Source organism: Fusarium oxysporum, chromosome 5 (assembly GCF_000149955.1).
Source record: "Fusarium oxysporum f. sp. lycopersici 4287 chromosome 5, whole genome shotgun sequence".
NCBI classification, from domain to species: Eukaryota; Fungi; Ascomycota; class Sordariomycetes; order Hypocreales; family Nectriaceae; genus Fusarium; species Fusarium oxysporum.
In genome coordinates, this window is record NC_030990.1 from 901596 (window position 1) to 914233 (window position 12638).

The 12638-nt window shown below is 49.2% G+C and overlaps 8 protein-coding genes across 18 annotated transcripts; 5 read left to right on the forward strand and 3 right to left on the reverse strand.

The window, feature by feature from the left end:
- Nucleotides 1-387: 387 nt before the first annotated feature.
- Nucleotides 388-486, forward strand: FOXG_18099 (uncharacterized protein; the record flags this gene model as incomplete). The annotated part of the gene is made up of 1 exon (XM_018398148.1): nt 388-486. One exon carries the CDS (start codon nt 388-390, stop codon nt 484-486), a length of 99 nt encoding a protein of 32 aa, XP_018234118.1.
- A 401-nt stretch (nt 487-887) lies between these two features.
- On the forward strand, nt 888-1906 carry FOXG_01417 (uncharacterized protein). Its single transcript, XM_018378228.1, has 4 exons — nt 888-1076; nt 1166-1304; nt 1364-1411; nt 1467-1906. The coding sequence occupies exons 1-4, from the start codon at nt 1032-1034 to the stop codon at nt 1592-1594; spliced, it is 360 nt and encodes a 119-aa protein (XP_018234119.1). The 5' UTR covers nt 888-1031; the 3' UTR covers nt 1595-1906.
- Nucleotides 1193-3174, reverse strand: FOXG_01418 (uracil phosphoribosyltransferase). Of its 2 annotated transcripts, XM_018378230.1 has the most exons (5): nt 2516-3174; nt 2102-2460; nt 1885-2039; nt 1810-1826; nt 1193-1760 (listed from the first exon to the last, which is right to left on the reverse strand). In XM_018378230.1, exons 1-5 carry the CDS (start codon nt 2665-2667, stop codon nt 1709-1711), a joined length of 735 nt encoding a protein of 244 aa, XP_018234121.1. In that variant the 5' UTR covers nt 2668-3174; the 3' UTR covers nt 1193-1708. The 2 variants fall into 2 exon arrangements, with proteins under 2 accessions (XP_018234121.1, XP_018234120.1); XM_018378229.1 differs by having other exon boundaries at nt 1193-2039; nt 2516-2926.
- An 87-nt stretch (nt 3175-3261) lies between these two features.
- Nucleotides 3262-6275, forward strand: FOXG_01419 (uncharacterized protein). 2 transcript variants are annotated; one of them, XM_018378232.1, is made up of 3 exons: nt 3317-3513; nt 3576-5767; nt 5820-6273. In XM_018378232.1, the coding sequence occupies exons 2-3, from the start codon at nt 3695-3697 to the stop codon at nt 6057-6059; spliced, it is 2313 nt and encodes a 770-aa protein (XP_018234123.1). In that variant the 5' UTR covers nt 3317-3513; nt 3576-3694; the 3' UTR covers nt 6060-6273. The 2 variants fall into 2 exon arrangements, with proteins under 2 accessions (XP_018234122.1, XP_018234123.1); XM_018378231.1 differs by having other exon boundaries at nt 3262-5767; nt 5820-6275.
- A 220-nt stretch (nt 6276-6495) lies between these two features.
- On the forward strand, nt 6496-8331 carry FOXG_01420 (GTP-binding protein rhb1). Of its 3 annotated transcripts, XM_018378234.1 has the most exons (4): nt 6561-6797; nt 6866-6967; nt 7058-7326; nt 7386-8297. In XM_018378234.1, exons 2-4 carry the CDS (start codon nt 6916-6918, stop codon nt 7623-7625), a joined length of 561 nt encoding a protein of 186 aa, XP_018234125.1. In that variant the 5' UTR covers nt 6561-6797; nt 6866-6915; the 3' UTR covers nt 7626-8297. The 3 variants fall into 3 exon arrangements, with proteins under 3 accessions (XP_018234124.1, XP_018234125.1, XP_018234126.1); XM_018378233.1 differs by having other exon boundaries at nt 6496-6967; nt 7386-8331; XM_018378235.1 differs by lacking the exon at nt 6561-6797 and having other exon boundaries at nt 6967-7326; nt 7386-8331.
- A 200-nt stretch (nt 8332-8531) lies between these two features.
- On the forward strand, nt 8532-11587 carry FOXG_01421 (uncharacterized protein). Of its 2 annotated transcripts, XM_018378236.1 has the most exons (9): nt 8532-8990; nt 9066-9494; nt 9550-9640; nt 9688-9792; nt 9839-10050; nt 10101-10132; nt 10181-10332; nt 10385-10595; nt 10649-11587. In XM_018378236.1, exons 1-9 carry the CDS (start codon nt 8922-8924, stop codon nt 10674-10676), a joined length of 1329 nt encoding a protein of 442 aa, XP_018234127.1. In that variant the 5' UTR covers nt 8532-8921; the 3' UTR covers nt 10677-11587. The 2 variants fall into 2 exon arrangements, with proteins under 2 accessions (XP_018234127.1, XP_018234128.1); XM_018378237.1 differs by having other exon boundaries at nt 10385-11587.
- On the reverse strand, nt 10309-11641 carry FOXG_01422 (Ham1 family protein). Of its 6 annotated transcripts, XM_018378239.1 has the most exons (6): nt 11340-11641; nt 11197-11270; nt 11000-11144; nt 10912-10948; nt 10829-10862; nt 10309-10781 (listed from the first exon to the last, which is right to left on the reverse strand). In XM_018378239.1, the coding sequence occupies exons 1-6, from the start codon at nt 11508-11510 to the stop codon at nt 10688-10690; spliced, it is 555 nt and encodes a 184-aa protein (XP_018234130.1). In that variant the 5' UTR covers nt 11511-11641; the 3' UTR covers nt 10309-10687. The 6 variants fall into 6 exon arrangements, with proteins under 6 accessions (XP_018234130.1, XP_018234133.1, XP_018234129.1 ...); XM_018378242.1 differs by having other exon boundaries at nt 10829-10948; XM_018378238.1 differs by having other exon boundaries at nt 11197-11587.
- A 47-nt stretch (nt 11642-11688) lies between these two features.
- On the reverse strand, nt 11689-12625 carry FOXG_01423 (dTMP kinase). The gene is made up of 3 exons (XM_018378244.1): nt 12373-12625; nt 12136-12281; nt 11689-12053 (listed from the first exon to the last, which is right to left on the reverse strand). The coding sequence occupies exons 1-3, from the start codon at nt 12559-12561 to the stop codon at nt 11945-11947; spliced, it is 444 nt and encodes a 147-aa protein (XP_018234135.1). The 5' UTR covers nt 12562-12625; the 3' UTR covers nt 11689-11944.
- Between the last annotated feature and the right edge of the window lie 13 nt (nt 12626-12638).

The window sequence follows — 12638 nt, forward strand, 5'->3', positions numbered from 1 at the left end:
GTCACCTTCCAAGGTCAGCAGATCAACGGGAGAGGCCCCTATACAAACATAACTCTCATGTATCGGGCCGCCGTAATCGGGCTAGCTACCAAGTTGAGTAAATGAGAGAAGAGAGGGGAGCTCTCCCAACAAAGAGCAGTCATGATAGCCAGTGACGGACCTGCGTCTATCAGCATGGAATTGACAGTTCACGATTCGCTGATAAGAGACCACATGATAAGGCGGCACGTTCAAAAGTCTCAAGCCTCAATCTCCACCGACCTAAGCCATAGCCCAAACCAGGCCAGGCCAGGGGAGCTACCCCGCCAAATCGGAGGGGAATCCCCCTGCGTTTAGTCGTCAGCGCCCAAACTCAAGGTGAAGGTGAAGGTGACGGTGTAGAAGTTGATGGTCAGGAGAATATGCAAGGAAGATGCTTCCGTTGTTAGTGAGGTTGCCTCTCAAGTCATTGGTTGGTTTGGTTTGGTTGTTTGCTCATGTCTCTGACTGTTTTCTCGTTTACTCACATCTCTTTGTCTGTCAATGGTCACACCCAACACGTATTGATACGGCATCAACGAACAAACGACCCTCTAAAGTCACCCATGCAATCCTGATACCAATGTTCTTCAAGCTTATCCTCTTATCCTCATTCTTCTAGTCTGATAAGGATCGCCTTCACGGAATCCGGCGTTCACGTATAGAATCACGGAGGTCGCCGGGAGGCGGGGGCGGGGCAATCGGGCTTCTCTCCCCGCTTGATGCATGCACTAGAAACACGCCTACCGTCCAACTGCCGCACTAACAGAACCCAAAACCGTTTGTTAGAGAGTGAGCACGTGCAATGCGACAAACAGAGTTTCTCTGCTGATAAGATAACGAACCAAACGAAACATCCCTGGCTGGCGCCTTGTTTCCTGGGACTGCCCTGGGCTGCCTAGTCCTAGTCCGAGCCCAAAGCTTGACATCAGCAAATTCACTATCATCTTTTTTCCCCGTTTCGCGTTTCTTCTCGTTCCGGTCGCGCACGAATCGCGGAACTTACAGACATCATGGGCAAGCGCAAGTCCTCAAGCAAGCCCATGGGGCCCAAGAAGGTCCGTCTTCCAAGCCGAGCCCTTGTCATTTCATTTTCGTATTCTCTGTCTTAGGGGGCCCTGGGGCTTTTGCGCTCACACTAATCCAGAAAGATCCCCTTCCTACCACTTTCGCATGCCTCTTCTGTAACCACGAAAACTCGGTTTCAGTCAAACTCGACAAGAAGGCTGGTGTCGGACAACTCGACTGCCGTGTCTGCGGACAAAAGTTCCAATGCGCGGTCAACTGTACGGCTTCCACGGACTCTCCTTTGCCTCCGGCGCATCGGGTGCTAACTTTGCGACAGATCTGTCTGCGGCGGTTGACGTTTACGGTGAATGGGTTGACGCAGCAGGTCAGTCTACAATATCCCTTCTACGACTCTATCGACAATCTCTAACAACTTGTAGATGCCGTCGCCAAGGAGGACAACGCGGAGCCTGGCTACACTGGCACATCTCGAGCAGGAGCTGGACGAGGTAACCGAACGGCGGTCGATGAAGACGACGACGAGCACTACGGAGAGGATGACTATTAATCGTTTCTTTTATGCGCCTTGTATCAATACCAAGACTTGTTACACCCATGACTCGACGACCCCTTTCTATGCGCCTCCGACTCGGGATATATAACCTTTGCGCTGATTCCTTCCTCAGATGGTGTAAAATCTGTCTCCAAAGTCTCCCAGGCCAGGAACGATATAACTGTTGGTTGGTCAGCACATCATGTGTCATTCGGGTTGAGCATCCATACTTCTTCTCGTCGAGACCCTAGAAATGCCTGGTTAGCCAATACGTTGCGACAGTGTGTGCGGGCGGTGTGACAAACCTCATCGATGAAAGCCGTCACGACCCTCAAGCGGGGAAACTTGGCAGAGAAGTTCTTGACACCCTCGGGGCTTGCAATCAAGTTGAGGAAGAGGATGTGTTCTTCGGGAACGCCCCTGGCCTTGAGAACTTGAACCGCCATGGTAGCAGAGCCACCTGTATATCTGCGTTAGACGGATTGCGACATGAATGACATGTGAAATGGGATATCGTCGTACCAGTAGCAAACATGGGATCCAGAAGAAGCACCCATCGGTCAGCAATATCCTCGGGCAGCTTATCGTAGAACAGCTTGGGCTGGGCCGTCTCCTCATCACGCTGGATCAAGATCTTTCCAATACGAACAGAGCGGCAGCAGTCACGGAGACCCTGTTCCATAGCCTCACCAGCTCTCATGATGGACACTCCGCAGATCTTGCCCTGGAACATGAGACCATTGTAATTTCGGCCAATGGGTGTAGTGACAGTGTGCTCAATGACAGGCAAGTGGTTGAGACCCTCCTCAACTAGCAATCGAATGATTCGGTTGGAGTAAAAGATGAAATCTGCTCTCTCGGTCTCCTTGCTACGAATTTTCCTGGACGATTCTCAGCTCCGAGGCTTGGGACGCCCAATTAGGGAAGTGGACATACGACAGTAGGGCAATGAGCTGAGGGGTCTGCGACAGAACATGGACATTGTCTAGCTTGACGTCGACAGAGACGGTGGCACTGGGCTTCTGCTGGTGAGTGCGGTATGAGGGACCGACGGGTGTCGTGTGAGTATCTTGAGTCTTGTCCGCCATGTTAGCTGTTGTTAGTGTTCGAGGTGGTGTAAGAAGTCAGCGGTGATGGCGGGGTTGAAGTAAAGTTCAGATATTTCCAAGTGGGCGAGCGGAGTACAGTCGTAGGTATAACCTAGAAAGAGGTTGAAGAACAAAATAAGAAAGGTTCAGTATAGGATTGAATGAATTGAAAGGCGGAGAGAAGAGCTCGGCATCAACTAGAGCTCTCGAGGATAAGACAAGTCGGTAGCCCTGCATTGCATTGCATTGCCCGCTTGCTATGCTCAATCGTATTGGTTACGCATATGCTTAAAACGGGGATGCACATCGGCCGGCGGCGCCTGGACCCTTACCCTACGATACTCACAAAATCGGAGGAGACCGCACTGCATGGCAGTGGCATGGGCATGGGCGTGGATTCATGATAATAAACAGTGGAGATGAGAATGGATATCGAGTGGTATAGAGAACGGAGATGGGATGAGAACAATGGAAGTGGCGCATTGGAAGTCATTTAACAAAACAGCACTCTATGCAATTAATTTATTTAATTGTTCTTTGTTACTAATATTATTCTATTGAACGTGTTTCTGTTTTTAGCTCTCTCTATTGACAGCCGAAATGTGACCCAAGCTTTTATGCTAAACACGGCACTGCTGCCGTAGCCTTTCAACGTTTCATTGATCAACCTGCCCTGACTGTGATTCAATGTGAAAGATCTTCAATTCTATTATTCATCTATTGCGCTCGCCTCCTTGAATCAGATTTCCTCTTATCATCCTTCTTTTTGCAACTGAACCCGTAGCAACGCGCCGCATGCCTTCTCCCTTGATTTACCAGCGTGTTAAACCAACTTGCCACTAACGGGTGCGACTTACCTCCACAACCGTCTGTATCGTCATCATATCTTATCCCTTCAACTTCCACAGACCTCATTATATGATATAAACCCACCACTCCAACCGTCGCGTTCTGCTCATAGAACTTGAGCACACTATGGCGTCACGAAACAGCTCGACAGCGTCAGTCCCGCGCAAGGTGGTGACGTATGGCAAACCTGTGCGCAAGCGCTTCATGCGCGACGCGATGCCATCCAAACCCACCGAATCGTTCACTGCACCGAGCAGCCGCCCTGACTCTGCCGCACCTGTCGCGAAGCCATCAAAACCGTCGCTACCGAGATCAACATCCGAACCAACGCCAAAACACGTTGTTGAGAAGCGACCCGATGAATCCGCTCGCGCGAAAGCCCGAGATGATCAGAAACCAAAACCACGCGATGCGACAGACACGAGAAAAAAGAAAGCGCCTAGAAGCTGCGCCTTCCGACCCAATTGAAGACGAAACAAAACCTACTGCTCCAAAACAGTTGAAGTCTACGACTACACTGCCAAAGCGACCTGTAGCTGGAGCCTCTGAAAATGAGAACAAAGCCAGCGCCCCTCCTCCACAACTACCAGTTTCAAAGAAGAGTCCAAAAAGGTCGAACGTTCGATCTAGACTCCTCCCCCGAAGCAAATCCGATATCCCAACCTCAAAACCCAGCTCAAGTGCTGCGCAATCAACGGCTAAGGACCGCGATGACGAATCTCCGAGACCGAAGAAACGACGACCGCGATTGATTGATAGGTTGGCGGCTCAGCGGGCAGAAAGTTCAGAGTCGGAAGACTCGGCTTCTGAAGAAGAGAAGCCCAAGCAGCAATTGCCCCCGAACAGCGGTACAGACAGTGGAGGCGCGACCCCTTCTCAACAATCACAAAACAACTCCCAGAATCATTCTCAAGACTCTACGATACGACCTAGAAACCGCACCACGGTCGCGCTCAAAAGCCGAAGAGTCAAGTACACGTACGGCCAATCTCGATCCATCCTGACCGAGTCTTCCTCGAAACTCAGTGAGCCCAGCCAGGAAAAGCCCATGACGGTGGAAGAAGAGCTGGATGCGCTTCTCGCTACGCCGCCAGAACCCGCCAATGCCGACCCATTTGCCATGGACGACGATGACAATATTGACGGAGACGGAGGTGCTCGACCTGCTATCAAGAGCGTGCACGAACTCCGAAGAGCCGGAGCCAACAATCGCTTTGCCGATGAAATGGAGGACCTGCTTGCTCGGATAGGAACCCCTGGAAGCTCTCCATCTTCATTGAGGAGAGGGGCGCTCCTAGAGCTTTCCCAGAAGCTACAGAACAAGGAATTCATCAGTCAATTTCGGGATCACGCAACTCGCGATAAAGTCGCGGCAAACATCGGTCAAGAACAGGATATTATTTGCGGATTCGCCTTGTCAGCCGTTCTCGTCACGTTTCTCCATTTCAGCCCTGCAGCCCACCTCTTGCAACAGCTTGTTGATGATGGACTGGGACAAATGCTCTCTGTCCTTTTACGGATGCCCGAAGACATTGATGAACTCGCTTCGGGGAGACTGAGGCTCGCCAAGACGACGAGAGCCTCTCTGAGTGAGGTCAAGACTACGCTCAAGAAAATGAATATCTGGCATGGTCGTCGCCCTGAGAAGCTCTCACCTCAAACTCTCGCACTTCAGCTGCTGAACGTTGTGTGTCAACGCATCGATGCGATGCACTCATCGGTAGTTGTCAAGGACGTGGAGAGCGATCTTGAGACCGTCCTATCCCATTGTACGAGTACAAACCCCAGAACCGACGCAGCGACTGCTCTTGTCATATCAATACTGGAGTCTCAGTCAGGACTGGCGATGAACGATGCGAATGAAGTCACATGGATTGCGCAGCAATCGCACCAGGTGGCGCGTATTCTCGAGAACAGCCTCCAGCAATGGCCAGACAAGCTTGGAAACATCGAAGTAGCTATTCTCAAGCTCTCAATCAACATGTCCAACACGACACACGGTGCGGCTGCCTTCAGTGATGCGCTCCTGTTGTCGAGTCTATCGAAATGCATTCTCTCCGGCTTCAAATCGGCCTTGGACGCTATGAGCAACCGACGTCTGAAGGAGGAGACTTATGATGGGCTTCTTCTAGTTCTCGGTATGACGATCAACATACTAGAACACTGCGCTCCCGCACGTGAGAACATCACCGGGGCGCAACTGGATGGTCTGGTGACAGTATACTTACAGAACCAGGCCTTGATGCTAGAGGTGAGGTTGCTCGTCAATGTCGACAGATCTGAAACTAACAATCATGTTATAGGCCGACTCTGTAGAGAAATCGAAGCTGAGCGTGGCATTTGGCTACCTTTCCGTCTTGCTGGGTTACTTGTCTCTGGAAGACGCAGCCCGGCAACGACTTAAGGAGCAAGCGGGAAGCGAGGGACTTCCAGGTCTTATTGGATCGATCAAGGAGTTCATCGGAATGTACAGATCAGTGGACAACAAGGTGACGGAGCTGGAAGGGCTCGTCAACGAATTACAACGACTGCGACGACAATAGTTGATTATATACGCATGGGCATGACTTGAGCTAGGGAGCGTTTTTGGGACAATGTTCTGAGTATGACTCTCCCTTTTTACTTTGTATGACGGATGGATTACAGCCACTTCTGGCATATTTGCTAGCGAGAGAGTGTATAGATGAGAAGAAGAATCGATACCAGGTCACTTGAACAATCATATATTTGCTGATACTGAAACTCTCTCATAATTCTGCGACCACATGCATGATCTGAGGCTCTTGTTGAAATTTATTCCCGGTGTGATTCAGTGCATACTTGTTGGGTTATGCATCAAGTGAAGAAGACTAACCCTGCAAGTTCACGCGTCACTTACAGGGGAGAGGCAGCACAGTTACGTATCTTTATCTGTATGATGCAAAGGGAGGGGGAGGGGCTCCCGTTCCTGTTGGAGGAGAGCACCCACTGAGCAGAGAAGATCCGGTGGGGGGCTTGCAGTAGAGTTACAGTTCCTGCCCATCAGGAATGACCTTAGTTTGGAAAAGATGGGCTCCTTTTTACTGCATTGAAGACCTGTAGCATCTGATTTGATTTGATTTGATTTGACTGACATGAGTACGTGCACCTAAAGTTTCAGGCCCTTTTACCTTATACCAGCTGAGGTACCATACCTACCACTAAAGTTACACATCATACATTCACCATCGTCATCAACGAGACTCTTTTTTCTCTCTCTTTTTCTTCTTCATCTATTTTTCCCGCTGTTGGTCTCAGTTTCTGTACGCCCAATTTTTACTCCTTTCGAGCGTGAATACTCAACTTGAGGTTTAACGACGAGAATACGCAGTCCAGACGCTGTTTCACTTTTGATTCATTGCCACTCAGCATTGTTGCACGATGCCTTCTCCCAAGCAAAGAAAGGTCGCTATTGTCGGCAGCCGCTCAGTCGGTCAGTATTTCTCAGTCTCTTGATCAGTTGTTCAACAGATGGCGATTTAATTCCGAAGGCTCAATTACGTTTGCTGACGATGGATCACAGGCAAGTCGTCTCTAGCGGTACGGTTCGTCGATGGCCACTTCGTCGACAGCTACTATCCCACGATTGAGAATACCTTCAGCAAGATGATTAAGTACAAGGGCCAGGATTACTCAACCGAAATCGTCGACACAGCGGGTCAGGACGAGTACAGCATTCTCAACTCGAAGCACTTTATCGGCATCCATGGCTACATGCTTGTCTACTCAGTATCATCACTGCCGTCCTTTGAGATGGTGCAGGTCATCCGCGAGAAGATTCTCAACCACCTCGTAAGTACTCTCAGAACCCGACCAGACAAGCAACTCGTGAGCTGACCAGAAAATACCAGGGCACCGAGTCGGTCCCCATCTGCATCGTCGGCAACAAGAGCGACTTGCGCCCCGAGCAACGACAGGTCACACCCGAAGACGGACAGAAGCTCTCGGAGAAGATACAATGCGGCTGGACCGAGGCGAGCGCGCGATACAACGAGAACGTGGGCAAGGCTTTCGAGCTCTTGATCGGACAGATTGAGAAGTCGCAGAACCCAGGCGAGGCTCCGGCCAAGAGCAATTGCATTCTCATGTAAAAGACAATTGTGAATGCTGTTCAAAGAGGCATATCATTTTGCCAGACAATCACGATCACGATGATGACGATCCAGTCTTCTCAGGCCGCGGGGCGGTCCACAAGTTCTGACCAGGCCAGGCCAGACCAGGCCGTCCCACGACGGGTGACAGTCACAGGGGTCACAAGGTGATTCGGGGCTGAGACAACAAGGGCCTTGAATAGGGTGCCCTCTTTTGGTTAAATTCTCCGTTGCTGTCTATCAGAAAGGGTATCAAGTCGTACCATGTCGATTTCTACCAAACTTTGGTGTGCTATTTTCTTTCTTGTTTTGCCTGCCTTAACAACTAGAGTACATGGTTCAAATCAATGGAGGGGTCCAGGTCAGGCCGGGTCAGGTCAGGAGGTTTTTGGGATTGGTTGCTTACTTACTATTAGAAAATTTCTGTTGTACTGCACTATCTGACTCTGACTGACTGACTTGGTGAATGTCCTGATTCATGACCGCTTGAATGACTGACTGATAGAGGAGATTGAATGACACTTGCAAGGATGTAGAGAGCTGCAACTACCGATACGTACCTTGTTTGGAGCGAGTTTCTAGAACAAATCCAAGGCACCAGGTTCTCGGTGTCGTTGATAATTGGTTCCCAACAATTCGTGATGCCTTGTTAGTTTGGCTAGTTCTTTAGTCCCTCCCTCCATGAGCGGTCTGTTCTTGTACTGCCTCTTGTACTGTACTGCGAGATCCAGTTTAGACGGGAACTTGACTCTATCCGGATGGTCCCGCTATACAATGCAATAGGGTATCATCCGGACGCTATCAAGAGATCCGCGGTCTTTGTTGTGGTACCGACGTTGCGCCATGTGGTTGTGACTGACTTGGCATTGCTGTATGTGTTTGCTGTTTTTACATTTTCAAGTATCCGTAAATAATAGTACTTAAGTATAGTGGTTGGTGTTGTTCAAGCTTTAGTTGATGGTAGCATTTCTCAGGCTGTGCCCTTCCCGTGATTTGACTTTGAATACGCTGTGAGACCCTGGAGAGAAGGAGGGACGTGGTACGTGTACCACCATCACAGCCTCACTCACGGGCTCAGACTGAATCACTCACTCACACCGCGCCGAACTCTTTCTTTGTTCTTGACCTTAATCACTCTTTGTCGCAGCCAAAAAGACAACGCCAAAACAATTGCTGCACTTGATAACTCATAGACATATAGAACTTCCTCTCTGTCTTGCATTTTAAACACTCTCTCTTCGCTCCTAAACTCAACCTTCTCATCCCTCGTCTTAATTCATGAAATAATCAACCACCATGTCCAACTCGGATCCTTGCCCCTTCTGCGGCTTCAAGCCGGGCCAAGGCGAATATGAACTCATTCTAGTGTGTCTCTCACCGATCTTTCTTACCGCTTGCGTTGAGTTTAGCTGAGACTGAGACTTTGATCCCCTTGACTAGCACATAGAGCAGCAGCACCCAGACGCTGACGGCTCACCACTCACCACCTCCGGAGATCCCATTTCATGTCCAGAAGGTTGCGGTGAGATCCTTCAGCTGGACGAGCTAGCTTATCATCTTGAGCTTCACGAGCTCGAGGCGCAGGACGCCACCCCCGAGCCAGAGCCGGAACAGACTCCCACTGTGGCTCGGAAGCCGGAGCCGTCGACTAGAGAGAGAGAGCGGAAGCACAAGAAAGTCAGCGCTATCCAGGCGTGGAAGTACCTCTTTTCTGGGCGTAGCTCTCATGGGAAGGAGAGTAGCAGTAGCAGTAGTAGGACACGGCACAAGACCAAGAGAGAGGATGCTGGTATCACCAAGACTACCAGCAGAGGCTCTTCAAGTCGCGATAAGAATGGCGAACGAGCTAAATCCAACGTTCGTCTGGGGGTGAGATATTACATTATTCTTGATACTGACTATGTGGTGACTAACACGAGAGTAGAAATCTGATCTTGGCAGGTTTGCGCATGAGAGAAAGATGCCCCCTTGGCTTGTAGACCTTTTGAAAGATGAAGGACAGCTTGTCAACGATGGTGAGTCCCATCTAGTAACGTTCCCCAGCAGTAGCTAACGACTTCAGGTGTTCTGCCTGTTCTAAGTCAGCTTTTGGAACAAAGTCCTTCAACACAGTATGCCTACCTGTGTCACCCTGCGGTACAACATGTTTCCAAATTGAGACGAGAAGGCAAGTCTACAAATGCTGTGTAATCTGAGGTGTCTAACAGTTGCAGGCGGTTTCTGTGGTTATCGAAACATCCAGATGCTCACTTCAAACATCATCTCAGCCCAGAGAGAAGGCTCGAATCACTTTGGACGCACATTTCCCTCCATCTTCCAGATCCAAGATCTCATTGAGAATGCCTGGGACATGGGTATCAATGCCCAGGGAAGGGCGGAAACCGGGGGCGTAAAGGGGACGAGAAAATACATTGGCACACCAGAGGTACATAATCCTCTCTACTTGTATGAAGTCAGGTGACTGACAGGAACCAGGCACAGGCTGTGTTTCTCAGCTTGGAGATACCGTGAGTTTACCCATTATGAGAAAGTCAACAGGCGGCTAACAGTAACAGTTGCTCCGTTCAAGCATTTAAGGATCAGGAACGCGGCAAGTCGAAACAACGTCTCTTTGAAGCTATCGAAGGATATTTTCATGGAGGTATCACAAGCGTCGAAGATCGAATTCATCATACGGAACTGCCACCAATCTACCTACAACACCCAGGTAAGAACATCTCAAACCGCCAGCATGCTTACCAGGCACTAAATGTAGACAGGACACTCTTTGACAATCGTCGGCTTCGAGAGGCAAATGGACGGGCAGGCGAATCTATTGGTATTCGACCCTAGTTTTCGTGATTCTACAAAGATCCGAAACCTCATCGGCAGAACAGTTCGTCAGAAGCCCTCTTCAATCGATAGTTTCTTGCAGCCATATCGTCGTGGCTCTCACTACTTTCGCAAGTACAACCAATATGAGGTGCTCTAGTAAGTAATCCCGTCCTTGACTGCATCTAACCTTTATACTTATAAGACTCTAGCCTCACCAAGTACGCTGCTGTATCGTAATCCTCTACAATCTACTGCTGGTCTTTGAACCAAGCTTGAAGTTTGGCCAGAGCTCGACCACGGTGGGAGATCTTGTTCTTTTCCGCCTTGTCCATCTCAGCAAAACTATGAGAGTTAGCAGAGATCATCATTTGGGTTCAAACTTTACATACGTTTGGCCCTCGTGCTCAAAGACGGCATCCCATCCTTTTCACATGTCAGCATGTATTCTATGTATTCTTTTCTCAACACATACCGAAATCGGGAGGTCCTCGGGGAGGCACAATCTTGCCCTGTATCATATATCAGCACAGTCACGGTGAAAGAACTCGAGAGTTTCTTACTGGGCATCGGCCTTGGAAGAGAATGACCTTCTCGCCAGGTCCAGCACAGTACCCAAAAGTGCAGACAGCCTCAGCGGACTTATCAGTGTAAGCAGCCAACAGGTTGTTCAAGCCCTGATGACCGATCGAAGTCATAAACCACTTGCTTTACAGCCATCAGCATTCGTATTTCTCAGCGTTCTAGCATCAACTCTCACATGTACGCTCCAGGAAGACCGCTCAGAGCGTTATAGCACAGAGCTGTATCTTCAACCAGGACGGGGCCTTTCACCTGTATTTTATTGTTAAGCACATTCATTTTCTTTACAGCGTTTGTAGAATAGATAAGATAGTTACATACCAGATCAGCAGCTCTACGGCACTTTGACTCTGTAACCTCCTCAAGTGTGCCCTGAACCTCCTCGAGATCGATAGATTTACTCAGAACCTCGATTTCAGGCTCAAGAATGGCCTTGACCTCGCGCAACTTGTTGGCGTTGCCGGTGATGAAGTTGACTTTGTGCGCAGCCATTTTGACGTCCTTGAAATTTGTAAAAGTCTAGAGCTTGGAAACAAAGCAAAGTAGAAATTTCACCGACTGGATATGACTTTGAAGGGGAGATAGCAGCTGGAGACAATCGAGCTGAACAATAGGCTCCCCACTATGACTGTGATTGTTTGTACATGAAAATATGCACTTATTCGGCACGGAACCACCAGTAGAACGATTCATGTCAATTCATAGCCTGCCCTAGGCTTGCATCTAAAAATCTATTTTCACCAACCGAGTCCACGCTTCAAAATATCCCAGCCAAAGACTTTTGTAGTAACCCCCTGTAGCAAATATCCGTCCCTTTTGGTTGTCTGTGAAGTTTGGTCATTCCTCGCTGTTGTCCTTCTTCCACTGATCAAGCCAAGCTACTATGCGATCAACGTTTGTGTCCATCTCATCAGATGTGTTGCTAGTCAACTCAATAACAATCTCCTCGTCGAAAGCCTCATGGGCTTCTTGGAGGAGAACCTCCATGATCTCAGAGTCGATGTTTTCTTGGAAGCTTGGACTCGGGGTAGATTTCTGTAATACAGAGTCAGTAAATGTATGGTTCTCTACTCAAAGCCAGAACGAAATGACAAGAGCTGTGTAATGAGCAACATACCTTGTGATAAGACGATCGTAGTGTGTTGACGAGTCAACTCGAAGCACAACAACCAGATCTATCCAGCTCTTGGGGAAGAGATCACAGGCGTGCCAGTCAATAATGCATCCACCAGCCTTGACATCGTCCTCAATAGCATCTAGCAACTGTAATAGTATCAGCACAAATTCTCAGCATACCCTCCAGAACTTGGTTTCATCCCAAATCTCAGTTCTGAATGATATAATAGTCTCTCACCTTGTCCTCATCCACAATAAAGCTATGAAACTCATCGCTCCAGCCCTCATGGCACTCCTTGTCCTTCACAACTTGGTTCACTGAGAGATGGCGCAGTCCAGTTCGCTCCGCGAGAGCCTCACAGTGAGTCGTCTTTCCGACACCGGGCGTGCCCGTAATAATGATATTAGGTAGTTTTCGTGTGGTCATTTTGGCTGCTTTGTCGTCTGGATATGGTTGCAGAGATTGATGGGCTCTTCAGTTTGGGTAACCTTCAAAATGTTGCT

What these genes read in the sequence shown, in the direction of transcription:
- FOXG_01422 (XM_018378238.1), bottom strand. Translation starts at nt 11,510, where the DNA reads ATGGCTGCGCACAAAGTCAACTTCATCACCGGCAACGCCAACAAGTTG. An exon ending in GGTCTTCCTGGAGCGTACAT is followed by an intron (nt 11,145 to 11,196) that starts GTGAGAGTTGAT and finishes ATGGCTGTAAAG; the next exon opens with CAAGTGGTTTATGACTTCGA. An exon ending in TTTGAGCACGAGGGCCAAAC is followed by an intron (nt 10,782 to 10,828) that starts GTATGTAAAGTT and finishes TAACTCTCATAG; the next exon opens with TTTTGCTGAGATGGACAAGG.
- FOXG_01421 (XM_018378236.1), top strand. Translation starts at nt 8,922, where the DNA reads ATGTCCAACTCGGATCCTTGCCCCTTCTGCGGCTTCAAGCCGGGCCAA. An exon ending in AATCCAACGTTCGTCTGGGG is followed by an intron (nt 9,495 to 9,549) that starts GTGAGATATTAC and finishes ACACGAGAGTAG; the next exon opens with AAATCTGATCTTGGCAGGTT. An exon ending in AATACATTGGCACACCAGAG is followed by an intron (nt 10,051 to 10,100) that starts GTACATAATCCT and finishes GACAGGAACCAG; the next exon opens with GCACAGGCTGTGTTTCTCAG.
- FOXG_01419 (XM_018378231.1), top strand. Translation starts at nt 3,695, where the DNA reads ATGGCAAACCTGTGCGCAAGCGCTTCATGCGCGACGCGATGCCATCCA. An exon ending in ACCAGGCCTTGATGCTAGAG is followed by an intron (nt 5,768 to 5,819) that starts GTGAGGTTGCTC and finishes ATCATGTTATAG; the next exon opens with GCCGACTCTGTAGAGAAATC.
- FOXG_01417 (XM_018378228.1), top strand. Translation starts at nt 1,032, where the DNA reads ATGGGCAAGCGCAAGTCCTCAAGCAAGCCCATGGGGCCCAAGAAG. An exon ending in AGCCCATGGGGCCCAAGAAG is followed by an intron (nt 1,077 to 1,165) that starts GTCCGTCTTCCA and finishes ACACTAATCCAG; the next exon opens with AAAGATCCCCTTCCTACCAC. An exon ending in GTTCCAATGCGCGGTCAACT is followed by an intron (nt 1,305 to 1,363) that starts GTACGGCTTCCA and finishes ACTTTGCGACAG; the next exon opens with ATCTGTCTGCGGCGGTTGAC.
- FOXG_01423 (XM_018378244.1), bottom strand. Translation starts at nt 12,561, where the DNA reads ATGACCACACGAAAACTACCTAATATCATTATTACGGGCACGCCCGGT. An exon ending in TTATTGTGGATGAGGACAAG is followed by an intron (nt 12,282 to 12,372) that starts GTGAGAGACTAT and finishes ATACTATTACAG; the next exon opens with TTGCTAGATGCTATTGAGGA. An exon ending in TACGATCGTCTTATCACAAG is followed by an intron (nt 12,054 to 12,135) that starts GTATGTTGCTCA and finishes TCTGTATTACAG; the next exon opens with AAATCTACCCCGAGTCCAAG.
- FOXG_01418 (XM_018378229.1), bottom strand. Translation starts at nt 2,667, where the DNA reads ATGGCGGACAAGACTCAAGATACTCACACGACACCCGTCGGTCCCTCA. An exon ending in CAGCTCATTGCCCTACTGTC is followed by an intron (nt 2,461 to 2,515) that starts GTATGTCCACTT and finishes AGAATCGTCCAG; the next exon opens with GAAAATTCGTAGCAAGGAGA. An exon ending in GGATCCCATGTTTGCTACTG is followed by an intron (nt 2,040 to 2,101) that starts GTACGACGATAT and finishes GCAGATATACAG; the next exon opens with GTGGCTCTGCTACCATGGCG.
- FOXG_01420 (XM_018378233.1), top strand. Translation starts at nt 6,916, where the DNA reads ATGCCTTCTCCCAAGCAAAGAAAGGTCGCTATTGTCGGCAGCCGCTCA. An exon ending in TGTCGGCAGCCGCTCAGTCG is followed by an intron (nt 6,968 to 7,057) that starts GTCAGTATTTCT and finishes GATGGATCACAG; the next exon opens with GCAAGTCGTCTCTAGCGGTA. An exon ending in AGAAGATTCTCAACCACCTC is followed by an intron (nt 7,327 to 7,385) that starts GTAAGTACTCTC and finishes AGAAAATACCAG; the next exon opens with GGCACCGAGTCGGTCCCCAT.